At 42.3% G+C, this 14196-nt stretch overlaps 1 protein-coding gene across 3 annotated transcripts in view; it reads right to left on the minus strand.

Annotated features, from left to right (window-relative positions):
• Nucleotides 1–4166: 4166 nt before the first annotated feature.
• LOC143973519 (uncharacterized) overlaps nt 4167–14196 on the minus strand; it is a 115219-nt gene continuing 105189 nt past the window's right edge. For 2 of the 3 annotated variants that reach the window (XM_077474438.1, XM_077474436.1), the window contains exon 13: nt 4167–6974. In XM_077474438.1, coding sequence (XP_077330564.1) covers nt 6933–6974 — 42 coding nt within the window. In that variant the 3' untranslated portion in view covers nt 4167–6932. The remainder of the gene's footprint in view (nt 6975–14196) is intronic. The other variant, XM_077474437.1, reaches the window with a different exon arrangement.

The following is a 14196-nucleotide window of genomic DNA, read 5'->3' on the forward strand; positions in this document are numbered from 1 at the left end:
TTGCAGCTGTAATTGCAGCGAATGGTAGTTCTACAAAGTTTTGACTCAGGGGTGTTGAATACAAATGCCCCCCACACTTGTGAAAACCATTTATCATTTTCCTTCCACTCCACAATTATTTGCCACTTTGCGTTGGTCTATCACATAAAATCCCAATAAAATACATTTATGTTTTTGGTTGCAACATTAAAAAAAAGTGGAAAATGTCAAGGGATATGAATACTTTTTCAAGGCACTGTACTAGCATCACTTTTTTTTTTTTACACAGAACCTTCCCTGTTTAATGGTCCTAACTTAAAATATATATTATAGAATACTGTAATAGGTAAGCTTCTCAAGAGACCTTTCTCCTGGATGATAATTCTCTAAATAAATATTATATTTAAAGACATCCTCCTTGCTTGTTTCATGTCCAGATTCCCATTATACCCTAGACCAGACCTCCCTAAACCTTTTACCATGGAAGAACCCTCAAAACCCCCTTAATTTTTTAAGGGGGTAGACTAAATAATGAAAACAGCAGTATTATTGGGTCTACTTTTTGTTTGTCTAGACCAGCATTTATCAATCTTTTTTCGTGTCACCCAAAACTATGTAAAATCTTGTGGAAACCAAATCCAAAAAGTAAAAAATTGCAAATGTTACATATCAATGGGAAACTTGAGTCTGGGGCAATGCACATAACCGCCTTGATGAAATTAACTTCACATGAGAATTCCCCTTCACATCAGAAGTCCCTCTTTATATCAGAGGCTTCCCATCACATTTAAGTCCCTTCTTCACATCAAAGACCCCCCCCCCCACTATATCAGAGATCCTTCATCATGCCAAAGCCCCCCCCCCCTCACATCAGAGGTACCTCTTTACATCAGAGTCCCCCATCATCAGAGGCCTCCTATGCGTGAGAGTCCTCAAGAACCTGGGCAAACCTGGTTCCCCTGTTCATGGTACACCAAGGCTAACCAGGTGTCACCCTGGTGGTCAAGAAACACTGGTGAAGGCTGCACTAAAAATACAAAAAACCGATGTGGCTATCTTTGTTTATCTTTTCATTGGGCATGCTCTCTAGATTGCATGCCGGCTCATTATGAGTTGTGTTCAGCAGTGGTTGGTACAAGTGGTCAGTAAAATGGGTGTCTAAGAAGGCTTTACTGTGTTATGTACTGGTTGGAGATCTTTTGATTCATTTAGTCAGGGCTTTTTTTCCCAGAGAGTAGGTGCAGGAACTCCCCCTTTCTGAGACACCCCTTTTCTCCACCTCCGAGCACCGTTCCTTGGTCCCCTACCCACCTCCCAGTAGTGCCCTTTTAGACAATACAGAACCAAGGATCAACTTGTGGTGCTAAGTAATCTCTGAGGAATTTGATAGTTATAACAAGAAAAGCAGTAAAATAGAAACCCTGCAGCCAGTAACAATAGAGTTCCCTCCAGAAACAATAAACCACCCCACCACAAAAAATCCCCCCCAGTAACAATAGACTCCCAGCAGCAACAGCAGATCTCCCCACAGCCAGCATCAATAGATTCTCCAGCATCCAGCAACAATAGACCCCTCCCTCAACAGTAGATCTCTCCCAACAACAACTGACCCCCCCCCCCCAGCAATATAAGACCCACCCCCAGCAACTGTAGGTCTTCCACCAGCAACAATAGACTTCCTCAGAAACAAAAGACCCCCCATGCAAAAATAGATACCCTCCAGCTAGAATAGATCTCAGTGAATATCAATAGACCCTGCAGCACAACCCAGCACCATTGTCTGTCAGTGGTGAAGGTGCCGGAACTGCGTTCCCCCACGTTCCCGCTGAAAAAAAGCCCTGCATTTAGTTCCTTCTCACTATTACCTGTATGCTTATACTGTCTTGTTGAGTCCAAAGTCCTACTCCATAAAAAACATGGTTTACATACATTCCACTGGTGAAGGCTAAAAAGCCTGAAACAGCTTTAAGTAATTTGAAACAAATTGGTCTACAATATTATTCTATATCTGCACTATATACCGGCTGTTCTGGATGTGAATTCAACTTTTTGGGGCAGAAAGGAAGGCACCAAACACTGTCCTGAAATGAGGAATAATTCTCTTATTTAGGATATGTAATGGAATCAGACATGTGAATTCATACCGTCTTGTGCTATACACCAATTGGCGTTGAGGGATTCTTTATTCCTTTATTCCCTTCTCGCCATAACCTGAATGATCATACTGTAACCAGAACAAAATTGTTTGATATTTCCAGAGCAACAGTTATGCTTGCATACTCAAACCATAATAAGACATCTTGACTGCGAAGAATTGTGGCCAAAAAACAAATTTGACAGAAAGGGGCCTTCAAACACCAATGAGGCCTGTGGCTAAACACACGGATTAAAACTGAAAGCAGAACTCAGTACACACCTTGGAGAACCAGTTTCCACAAAAGCAGAACTTCACAAAATCAACATCCACGGAAGAGTGGAAACCAACATTAGGGGCTGGTTTATACCACAGTAAACTTTGACTCAACACATGCATTTTTTTGTGTGTTGAGGTTTCCTGTATTAGTGAATTACACTTATTTTGGCTTCATTAAAGCGCCTAATGCTTCAACATGCTTTTATGATGTGTTTTTGATGCTTTGGTGGTGCTTCTATTATTGGTGATGCTTCAGTGAAGCGTTGGTGATGCTCTTTTGAAGCTTGACAGATGCCCTTTGTGTGTGTGTGTATGTTTATATCTCATACTAAAGTTTTTTTCAGATTCATGCATAGAATGCATGAAGTCAAAACACCTTCAACCTTTAGAACCACTTTAAGAAGCTAATTTAAAGTGAATAGGCGGTAACACAACTCAAAACATGTAAATTTAGTGGGGTTTTTTTGGGGTTTTTTTTTTTATGCAGTTCACTGTAATGCACATTTTGTGATGTGTTGTAATGTGTTGCAGACCAGATGTATTATGGGGGTACATTGGGGTGCCATTGAAAATGAACAGCACCACAAAGCGCTAGCTCATTTATAGTGTGTTACTGCATGTTGTCCAACGTGTGCGTGTGAACCAACCCGAAAATTTAAGTTTTGGTTTTCGGACACTGTTCTTATTTGCTGATGAAATCTTGCAAGTCTCAAATTAATAAAATGTGCAAGCGCGAACAGTACTAGCTCATATTCTATTCGCAGACAGGATATCTATTACCAGTCACTGGAAGTCACCGTCACCGCCTAAAACAGAAGAAATTATCACTTGTGTGAATGTACAGTGGTAGTATGAGAAAATGCTTGCTTTTAAGCATCTCCAATCCTCCTTTCTTGAAATCTTGGAATTCATGGTTGCTCCATCCCAAGGCCTCCCCTGGTCTTCAATTGTAATTCTGTTAATGGTTAACTGGTTAATTACTTATGACCTAGTGCCTTGATGTGGTTGCCGTTATATTCTGTGATAAGGTATGTATCACATATCACAAGGTAAGGTAATGTACTGGTATTACTCTTTCCTTCGTTTTCGTTATCAGGTAGTACCGGTGTGTCTATTGCCTAAAGTTAGACGTTCACGCCTCCCCATCACAGTATGCCCCCAATAGGGGTGACGGGGTGTAATAGAGACAAGTTTCCAATGACTATCTGTTCACCTACACTGGCTACTCCTGGTTCTGTTTTTGATCTTTATTCCTTTCTGTATTGGTAATTGTTTTTTTTTTTTTTTTTGGAATGTAATCTATATTTCAGTACTCATTGGAAAATGCACCCTACTTAGATTTTTCTCTGTTTTGTACTTTTACTTGAATTTCTTCAATAAAAATATATAAAAAAAAAATTTGCAAGTCCACCCAGAAAAACAGATATTAAAAGAACCATTTTGAAAAGTCAATTTAAAAAAAAAAGAACCATTTTGAAAAGTCAATTTAAAAAAAAAAAAAGAACCATTTTGAAAAGTCAATTTAAAAAAAAAAAGAACCATTTTGAAAAGTCAATTTTAAAAACGATCATGGAGTAATCTTTTCTTTATTAACTAAACAACTTAGCTTATATGTATAATGAAACAAACGTTACAAAGAAACATTTCCCATTTTTTTCAGTTGTACTGCTTTCTTAATGAATCAATGAATAATTTAAAAAAAAAAATAGTTAAACATCAACATTCTCAATACAACACAAAAATATACAAAAAGTTAAACCATAGCAAAAATAAACACATTTTAAAGTGCTTTATTCTTAGATTTACAGTTTCAGGCAAGACCTCTATAAAAACTTTCAGTTATACAAAACTATTGCAAAAAGTACATTCATAAAAATGTTAAGAGTTTAGGAAGATATGACCCCAAAGGAACCCAAAGGATTTGTTCCATCTTTGAGATATGAGTGGCCATAGCTACAATTTAGTCTTCCAGCAATCATCCGACTCTGGCGGCAGTGTTGCTGTTACATGCAAGTGGCATCTACTTCAGAAAAGATGCATTTACTTCCAACCAGAGGAACTATTTCTAACAAGTGACATCTACTTTCATCAAGCAGCATCTACCGTATTTATCGGCGTATAACACGCACCCCAAGTTTAGGAGGGAATTTTAAGGAAAAAAACTTTTAGGAGGGAAGTTTAAGGAAAAAAAACTTACATTTAAATGCCCATCAATGCAGCCTTATCAGTGTCCATCTGAAGCCTTGTCAGTCTTATTTGCAGCCTTGTCCATCATTGCACTCTTGTCAGTGTCATATGCAGTTTTGTCATGCAGCCTTGTCCACTATTGCAGCCTTGTCAATCAATGCAGCCTTGTCCCCTTGTCTGTGTCATTTTTCAGCTTTGTCTGTTTTATTTTTCGCTTTTATTTTTTAAAATGGCGCAGCCGAGATATCCTGTGTGACTTGGTGGCGCTCGGTAGTTCTCGGCCACCTTCGGCCATTCTCGCTGGCTTTGGGCCACCTTCGGCCCTTCTCGGCGGCTTTTGGCTGCTCTCGGCTGTTCTCGGCCGGCAGGAAGGCCGAAAGTGGGCGAGAGCCATCGAGAAAAGCCGAAGGCGGCCGAAAGCCACTGGGAAGCTCCGAAGGAGGCTGAAAGCCGCCGAGTAGGGCCGAAGGCAGCTAAAAGCCACCCAGAGGGTCCAAAATGGCAGAGGATCGTCATATAACACGCACCCGCAATTTTTCCCTGATTTTAAGGGGGAAAAGGTGCGTGTTATACGTTGATAAATACGGTAATTCCAATAAGTAGCATCTACTTGCAACAAGTGACATCTACTTCCAACAAGTGGCATCTTGTTCTGAAAAGGGGCATCTACTTCTGATAAGGGGCATCTAATTCTGATAAGGGGCATCTAATTCTGATAAGGGGCATCTACTTCTGATAAGGGGCATCTACTTCTGATAAGGGGCATCTACTTCTCACAAGGGGCATCTACTTCTGATAAGGGGCATCTACTTCTGATAAGCGGCATCTACTTCTGATAAGCGGCATCTACTTCTGACAAGGGGAATCTACTTCTGACAAGGGGCATCTACTTCTGACAAGGGGCATCTACTTCTGACAAGGGGCATCTACTTCTCACAAGGGGCATCTACTTCTCACAAGGGACATCTACAGTACTTCCAACAAATGACATCTATTTCTGACAAATGGCCTCTACTTTAATTAAGTGGCATTTACTTCTGACAAGTGACCCCAACTTCCATCAAGTAGTATCTACTTGATGCACGCGCACACCTAGTGGCCAAAAAATGAAGCAATGTAACGTAGCGGCGATTCGTGCAGCCGAGCCATGGTGCCGCAGTACAACTGCGGCGGCTGGTCGGCAAGCGGTTAATAAAGGTAATTTTACTTAATAACATTCAATTACAATATGGCTTTCATTGCAAGTGTATACACCAGCCATTCTCAACCAGGGATCTGTGGAACCCTGGAGTTCTTTCAGAGGTTGCTAGGGGTTCCTTGAGCTGTGGCTGATGAACCACCTATTTGATGGTGCCTACAGAGTTCATGGGTTCAGCATCACTTCGCAAAGCCAGCAGCATGACACCAAATATCTTTTTAGCTGTCTTTAAGGGTGGCATTCTGAACACCACTTTAAGGGGGACATTCTTCCTATTGACCACTAATATAAGGAGCATTGTTCCTATTGAGCCCTGATGATTTGGTTTTAGTAAGGGTTCTTCGAGACATGAAAATTATTTTTGGGGTTCCTCTAGGGTTAAAAGGTTGAGACACTGGTCTAGAACTTGCTGTTCTAGACACTGGCATCCTAACAACTAATGACATCATCAGCTAATAAAGAGGATGTCTGTTGCCTCCACAGCATCCTTTTTGAGCCTCCTCTGCGTCTGACCCTGAGCTCTGGGGGAACATTAGCTGACTGATGGAGAAAAATTGAGGGAGAAGAGAAACATTGGAATACTAGTCAGTACCAGTGTGCAAAAGTGTATTTGCTTTGGAAGAATAAATCACCTCTAACTTTGGATGTCTTATGTGTGGATATTACTGCATTATGTAAAACTATTAGAAATAGAATAGTTTTATACATTTTAGAATGGGGTGCCTCAAGATTCTCTATAATTTTAAAGGGTGCCTTGACTGAAAAAAGGTTGAGAAACACTGGTATGCACTATATTATTTTTTTATTTTTTTTCCCATGATAATGGAGTTACCCTTTAAATGGCAAGGACAAAGCTATGCGGGGGGGGGGGTGATTTATAATCGAATATTACAGACGTTGGGCCCTTTACGTAGCATTGGCCAGAATTCATCCACCTCCCCAGGCCCAAAGAAAGTGATTAAAGGTCAAGTAATGGTATTACCAATTTCAACATGTTGCCTTGGCTTATGCAGTTTGATGGACAAGTCAAGTTCGGATTTATCAAGCTTTGGTCTCAGTATTTGCAGCTCCCAAAACCCAAGCTGAATTAAAAATCAATTCAGACTTCCTGAATCCATCCAGCAGTAGAAATACAAAGCCTGGACTTGATCATCTTCATTTTTCTGTTCTGGTTTTAATCTCAGAGTAGACAACCTGCTGAAAAAAAAAAAAAAAAGAGACCATGGTACTTAGAAACATATTGGCTATATTAATTTTTAGTCAAGTCAATATAAAATACTGCATATGAATATTTCAAATTAAAATTTCCAGCCAGCAGGTGGCACTCTTGGCACCATTTCACATGTTTACCTGTCTATTCTCAACCACCCTCCTATAAAGCCTGGGCTTTTTTCCTGGACGCAAAGGCTTAACCTAAAATTTAGCTCAAAAGAATGAGTAATTTCCTTACATGTCCCTTCCAACTATACTGGGGCTGAAGAGAATTTCAACTAAGCCGGCCATAGTTAGAATTTTGCATGAAAATGTTCACTTTCAAAATGCTAACTAGATTTGCTATTGGTTAATGGAAACAAAATGGTGATCATGTTCAACTTTAGTGATGAGAAAAAACGAAGAACAAAAAAAAAGAGAAAAAAGACGAAGGATGGAAAATGTTACTTGTTTGTTATCTACATTTTAAGTGTTAATTTGGTTCTCAGGCCAGAAATAAAAAAAGAAAAATATCACACTTAAGGTAATGTGCTTGGAAAATTTTTATCTGAAATTAAAACTTTGTGGTCATGAAGACTTGTTATTTTCAATTATTATATATGTATAGCAATGCATGAAGTCACAATACAACAAAAAGTTTTCTACGAATGCTCTTCAAAAAGTTTCCACACTTTTTAATATTTAATAAAGTTAAAAAAAAAAGTGCGGAAACTTTTTGAAGAACCCTCGTATATAGTGTTTCAAAACTGGATTTGTCAGTATAGTAGATTCTAAAATATAATCATGTAGTATATCCACTACAACCCCATTGACTGATGAATGTATATACAGTATAAATACACTTCTAAATATGCAGCATACTTATAATTTTAAACAAATTTGGATTTGCAATATTCTATCATTGATTTCACATGCAAAATAAAAAAATCCTGCTAATATGTCTGAGAATATATTTAAATAGCATGTCTAGATGGATTTTTTAAAGGTTTTTTGAGCTGTCTAATGATGGCATCATTAACCACTTGACCTTCCTGACAAGGCCATTTTTTGCTATATGGCACTGCGTTACTTTAACCACTTAAGGACCGCCTCACGCCGATATACGTCAGCAGAATGGCACGGCTGGGCAGTGGTGTAACTAGAACCTTCAGGGCCCCGATGCAGGAAACCATGGCGCCCCCCCCCCCCCCGACCTCCGGACAGGGCTCTTTTCTCCGAGCCTGATGGTGGGACACCAGGACCCAGTCCCAAGTGGGTGGCCGCATATAAAGGAACCGATTTAAAAAACATCAATTACAGCCACTGTACCCATCAAACGCCACCACTGTACCAATCAAATGTCACTACTGTGCCCATCAAATGTCACTACTGTGCCCATAAAATGTCACTACTGTGCCCATCAAACTCTGCCGCTGTGCCATCAAACTCTGCCGCTGTGCCCATCAAGCTCTGCTGCTGTGCCCATCAAATGCCACCGCTGTGCCCATCAAATGCTGCCAGTGTACCCATCAAATGCTGCCACTATGCCCATCAAATGCCGCCACTATGCCCATCAAATGCTGTTGGTGTGCCCATCAAATGCTGCCACTGTGAATCCCCACCGCCGCTGTCGCTGTCTGCCCGCCACTTACCCTGTCTTGGTGGGGCAGCGGGTAACAGCCATGAGCGGGGTCCTCCATGCATCTCCTGCCATCCTCTTCTCCCGTCTTCTCCTCCTGATGGGCGTCCAATAGCTGTGTCTATCGTTTCAGCCAATCGGGTGATGGGTAACAGACCCGCACACCTGATTGGTGGAGAGGCGGTTCAGTGTTAGGAAAGTGAATATTAATTCACTTTTCTAACACACCTGGGTAGACTGTGAGCTTCAAGCATGGTGCTCGCAGTTCACCTATTTTGAAGCCTATTAGAGCCCATGGCTGCAAAAACACACCCCCCCGCCGCTGTAATTCAGGCACCCGGCACCCCAAAAGTGACCAGACACCTAAATATGGGGGTGGCAGCGGTGGCCAAGGATAGATCCATGCTATGCTATGCATGAATCTATCCATTGGTCATGGAGGGGGTGGAACCTGTGCACCCTTTTAGATGCACCGCCACTGATAAACACATGCACATTCACATACATACATATGCATACATGCACACTCACATACATGAGCACACACAAGCATACCTACACATACATATATTAACACACACACACACATGCATGCTCTCACACACACACATACAAGCATGCTCTCACACACACACACACACATACAAGCATGCTCTCACACACACACACACACACACATACAAGCATGCTCACACACACACACACATGCACATACAAGCATGCTCACACACACACACACACATACAAGCATGCTCACACACACACACATACAAGCATGCTCACACGCACATACAAGCATGTTCACACACACACACACGCACATACAAGCATGCTCACACGCACATACAAGCATGCTCACACACACACACATACAAGCATGTTCACATGCACATACAAGCGTGTTCACACACACACATGCACATACAAGCATGCTCACACACACACACACACACACACATCCATGCATGCTCACACAAATACAAGCATGCTCACACACATGCACATACAAGCATGCTCACATGCACATACAAGCATGCTCACACACACACACATACAAGCATGTTCACATGCACATACAAGCATGTTCACACACACACATGCACATACCAGCATGCTCACACACACACACACACATCCATGCATGCTCACACAAATACAAGCATGCTCACACACATGCACATACAAGCATGCTCACACACACATACAAGCATGCTCACTCACATACACAAGCATGCTCACACACACACACAAGCATGCTCACACACACACACACACACACACACACACACACACACACACATACAAACACAAATACAGTAGCTAGTCTTATTAAAAAAAAGGCAGACATTTACCTTGGCGCTTCCTGCCGGGTACTGCACTCTAGGGGGAGACAAAGAGCACACACTGTGCTTTCACTAAAGGCTAATGTGAGGAGCTCTCGCACAGTGCCGATTTCAATTCGGCTGATGATCGGGGAGCTCCTCTCAGCCTCCCCTCCTATGGAAGAGTACAGGGGGCCCTCAAGGGCCCCCTGCAGCAAGGGGCCCAGTCACCATGGCGATCTTGGCGACCTCTATAATTCCGCCACTGCGGCTGGGTACAATCACGTACCTGTACATGGCTCTTTAAGTGCCTAGCTGTGGGTCGGGAGCGTGCCGCCAGCGGCACGCTCCCAACCTGGTCCTGAGCTCATTGACCGTGGCCGCGGGACCAGCGGACCCGATCGCCGCTGGTGTCCCGTGATCAGGTCACAGAGCCGTGTAAACAAACCTCTCCCCGTTTACCAAAAATATGTAGAAGAATACGTATCGGCCTAAACTGAGGAAAAAAAAGTTTTTATATATATTTTTGGGGGATATTTATTATAACAAAAAGTCGCTTTATTTTTGTTTATAGCGCAAAAAATAAAAACCGCAGGGGTGATCAAATACCACCAAAAGAAAGCTCTATTTGTGGGAAAAAAAGGACAATTTTGTTTGGGAGCCACGTCGCACGACCGCACAATTGTCAGTTAAAGCGACGCAGTGCCGAATCGCAAAAAGTGGTCTGGTCTTTCACCAGCAAAATGGTCCGGGGTTGAAGTGGCTATAAAACATATCCAATAAAAAACAAAACAAAAAAAAACTAACTTATTCCTAAATTGAGGCCATTAAGTGTTCTTCTACATTTTCTTGTTAAAAAAAAATATCCCAATAAGAGTATATTGATTAGTTTGCACAAAATGTATAGCGTCTATAAACTATGGTATACAGTATATACTGGAATTTTTATTATTATTTTTTTTACTAGTGATGGCGGCGATCAGCAACTTATAGCGGGACTGTGATATTGCGGCATACTGACACTTTTTGGGAACCAGTGACATTAAAACAGTGATCAGTGCTAAAAATATGCACTGTCACTGTACTAATGGCACTGGTTGGGAAGGGGTTAAACATCTAGGGCAGGGATATGCAATTAGTGGACCTCCAGCTGTTGCAAAACTACAAGTCCCATCATGCCTCTGCCTCTGGGTGTCATGCTTGTGGCTGTCAGAGTTTTGCTATGCCTCATGGGACATGTAGTTCTGCAACAGATGGAGGTCCGCTAATTGCATATCCCTGATCTAGGGCGATCAAAGGGTAAAATTTGTGCCTAGCCAGTGTTTTGGTGTACTGTGTGTGTGCAACTTTTACTAAGGGAAGTGATGGATTTTCTTTCCCTGCCTTGCAGGGAAAGAAAATTCTTCAGCTCCCCACTAACAGGACAGAGCTCTGCTTTGTTTATAGCTCTGTCCTGTGTGTCTTACCGATGATTGGTGGGTGCCAGTGGTTATCCATTGGCCAGCACCCGCTGATCGGCATCTGCTGTGTCTAATCACAGCACAGCCTGGTCGACAGTGGCGCACTTTGCTGCCGTACATGTAAGTGATATGGTCGGCAAGTGGGTAAAGGGATTCTAAAGGTACAAAGTTTTCTACCTTAATGCATTCTCTGTATTAAGGTAAAAAAAACATCTTCTGCATGCAATTCCCCCCCTCAACTGCCCCTTAAATACTTACCTGAGCCCCATCTCAATCCAGTGGTGTACACAAGAGCAGCTGCTGTCTCAGCTCTCTCTCTCCTCATTGGACAGAGAGGTAGCAGCGGGGAGAGAGCAGAAGCCAAGGCTGAGCTAGTGGACACACATAGAAAGCTTGGGAGCAAGCATGCACACGTGCCCCTTAGAGCAAGCAGCTTATTACTGGGGCACTCGGCAAAGGGGACCCCAGAAGAAGAGGAGGCAGAGTAAGTGGACACACAGAGAAAACTTGGGAGCGAGCATGCACACGTGCCCCCTAAAGCAAGCAGCTTATTATGGGGTCAATCGGCAAAGGGGAGGAGCTGGGAACGCTGGCAGGGGACCCTAGAAGAAGTGGATAGAGGCTGCCCTGTGCTAGACCATTGCACAGAGCAGGTATAAGTATGTATAAGTGTATAAGTAAGCAAGTATAATATGTTGCAAATCATATTTTACCTTTTAAAACTAAAATCAGAAAAAGGGAAAAATAGTGGCGCTTAACTATAAATTATAACTAACTCTAAGAAACGTGACAACAATTAAATGGTATGAACAACATGTGTGAGCTCAACAATTGTATCACCCTGTGATAAGTGAACCAAATAAATGTGTCACAGAACAAACAAAATTAAGATAAAGTTCATGAAAATGTCCAAAAGTATCCTTTGAAGTAACTTCTTATTCCATCCACCACACCAAAGTGATCAGTGATTCCACTCCCTTAAAGAGGAAGTAAAGGCTAAAAAAAAAAAAAAAAAAAACACACCCTGCAAGGCAAAGGCATAATGAGCTAGTATGCATAGCATATTAGCTCATTATGAATAACTTACCTGAGAACGAAGCCCCCGAAGAGGTCCTCCGTCTTCATGTGGATCCCGGAGTGACTTCCAGGTCTCGCTGCTCTGGTGCAGCGATGACGTCACTCCTGCGCATGTGCACCGATGCCGACACTCGCGGCATATCGCCGCGATCTACGGCCTGCCCCGTGCGCCTGCGCCGTAGACAGCGGTGGCTGTCTTTGGGTAAATATCTCCTAAACCATATAGGTTTAGGAAATATTTCTTTGACCTACAGGTAAGCCTAGATTAAGGCTTACCTGTAGGTCCAAGTTGGTTGTAAGGGTTTACAACCACTTTAAGAAATGCACTCACCGACTCCCAGCACTTTTGTATCAGGCTTAAGCATTTATCAGGCAGACAGCGAGTAGTGGACCGTTGCTCCAATCATCCATTGTGCAGAATTCAAATATTCCAAATGTAAAATAATAAAGGTGCTTCAATAGTGTAAAACCGTATGAATCAATTTATTAAAACACAAAAACACTTCAACCTTTACACTCACATTTCACAGTTCAAAAGCCAGCAAATAGATATCAAAGTCACAGCAAGCCTCACTCCTGAACAGCACAAACTTTGGACTGTGGCCCCGGCGGACCGAGCTTGTAAGCGTTGTTCTCACCCTCTCAGACACAGATGCCAGTCTCACCACTTCCCCGTTCAGCTCCAAACACTGCAGATTACTGGTGATTATTGCCACACAGCCACGCCCCCAACGTTTCATCATACATTGACTTCCTCATGGGGTTGGCTGCACGGCAGGACAATCAAACTATTTATACCCTCCCATCCATCCCATTCACAAGATCCGCCACAGTGCTTGCGCACATCTCGTGTTCCCGCTGGTATAATCTACCGATGATCTATGTTCAGATTTCGCATTACACCCTAACTCATGGGACAGCAGGCCAGAATGTTATGCAATAATTTGAAATAAGACAAGCGGACAAGTATTTGGAATAATAAAGGCCATGGTTGTTTATTACTGGTTTCAAAATACGTACATAAACTCATCAAAAAACTCATCCAATAAACTTAAAGCTAGCCCAGCCACTACGGCTCAGGCAGCAACAACAAAATACCCAAAAGGGCAGGCGGACCTAAGGCCAACTGCCCACAGAACCCCAAACCCCTGTTCGGCCAACTCAACACAAGAGCTTAAATCCCCATTGAAAATATCCAAGCCAATATCAGACAAATGGATGTCATCCTGCCTGTAAAGGCCTGGAATACCCCCCTGTAGCTCAGTGTGCCTAAAGGATAACATTCCCAATCTAGACAATAGCTTGGATACTGCCCTATTCACTCTCTTCCTGATTTTTTTCAAAAGGGCGTACAGAAGGATAGGAAAGCCAACCCATTCTCTGCACAATTTCCAGAAAAAAACACTACCGGACTGGGAAAGGATAACTGGATTTTCTGTAGATCATCCCTAATCTGAAAAATAAGGTCCAAGGTTTTACGATAACCAATATCATTACCTCCTAGATCAGGGATATGCAATTAGCGGACCTCCAGCTGTTGCAAAACTACAAGTCCCATCATGCCTCTGCCTCTGGGTGTCATGCTTGTGGCTGTTAGAGTCTTGCTATGCCTCATGGGATTTGTAGTTCTGCAACAGCTGGAGGTCCGCTAATTGCATATCCCTGTCCTAGATGAATAATTAAGATATCCGGAGAGGGAAAATGAAGAAGAAGCTGTGAAATAAAAGAGC

The sequence above is a fragment of the Lithobates pipiens genome, unplaced genomic scaffold, assembly GCF_037356315.1.
Source record: "Lithobates pipiens isolate NorthernLeopardFrog02 unplaced genomic scaffold, aLitPip1_a1.2 Scaffold_83, whole genome shotgun sequence".
NCBI classification, from domain to species: Eukaryota; Metazoa; Chordata; class Amphibia; order Anura; family Ranidae; genus Lithobates; species Lithobates pipiens.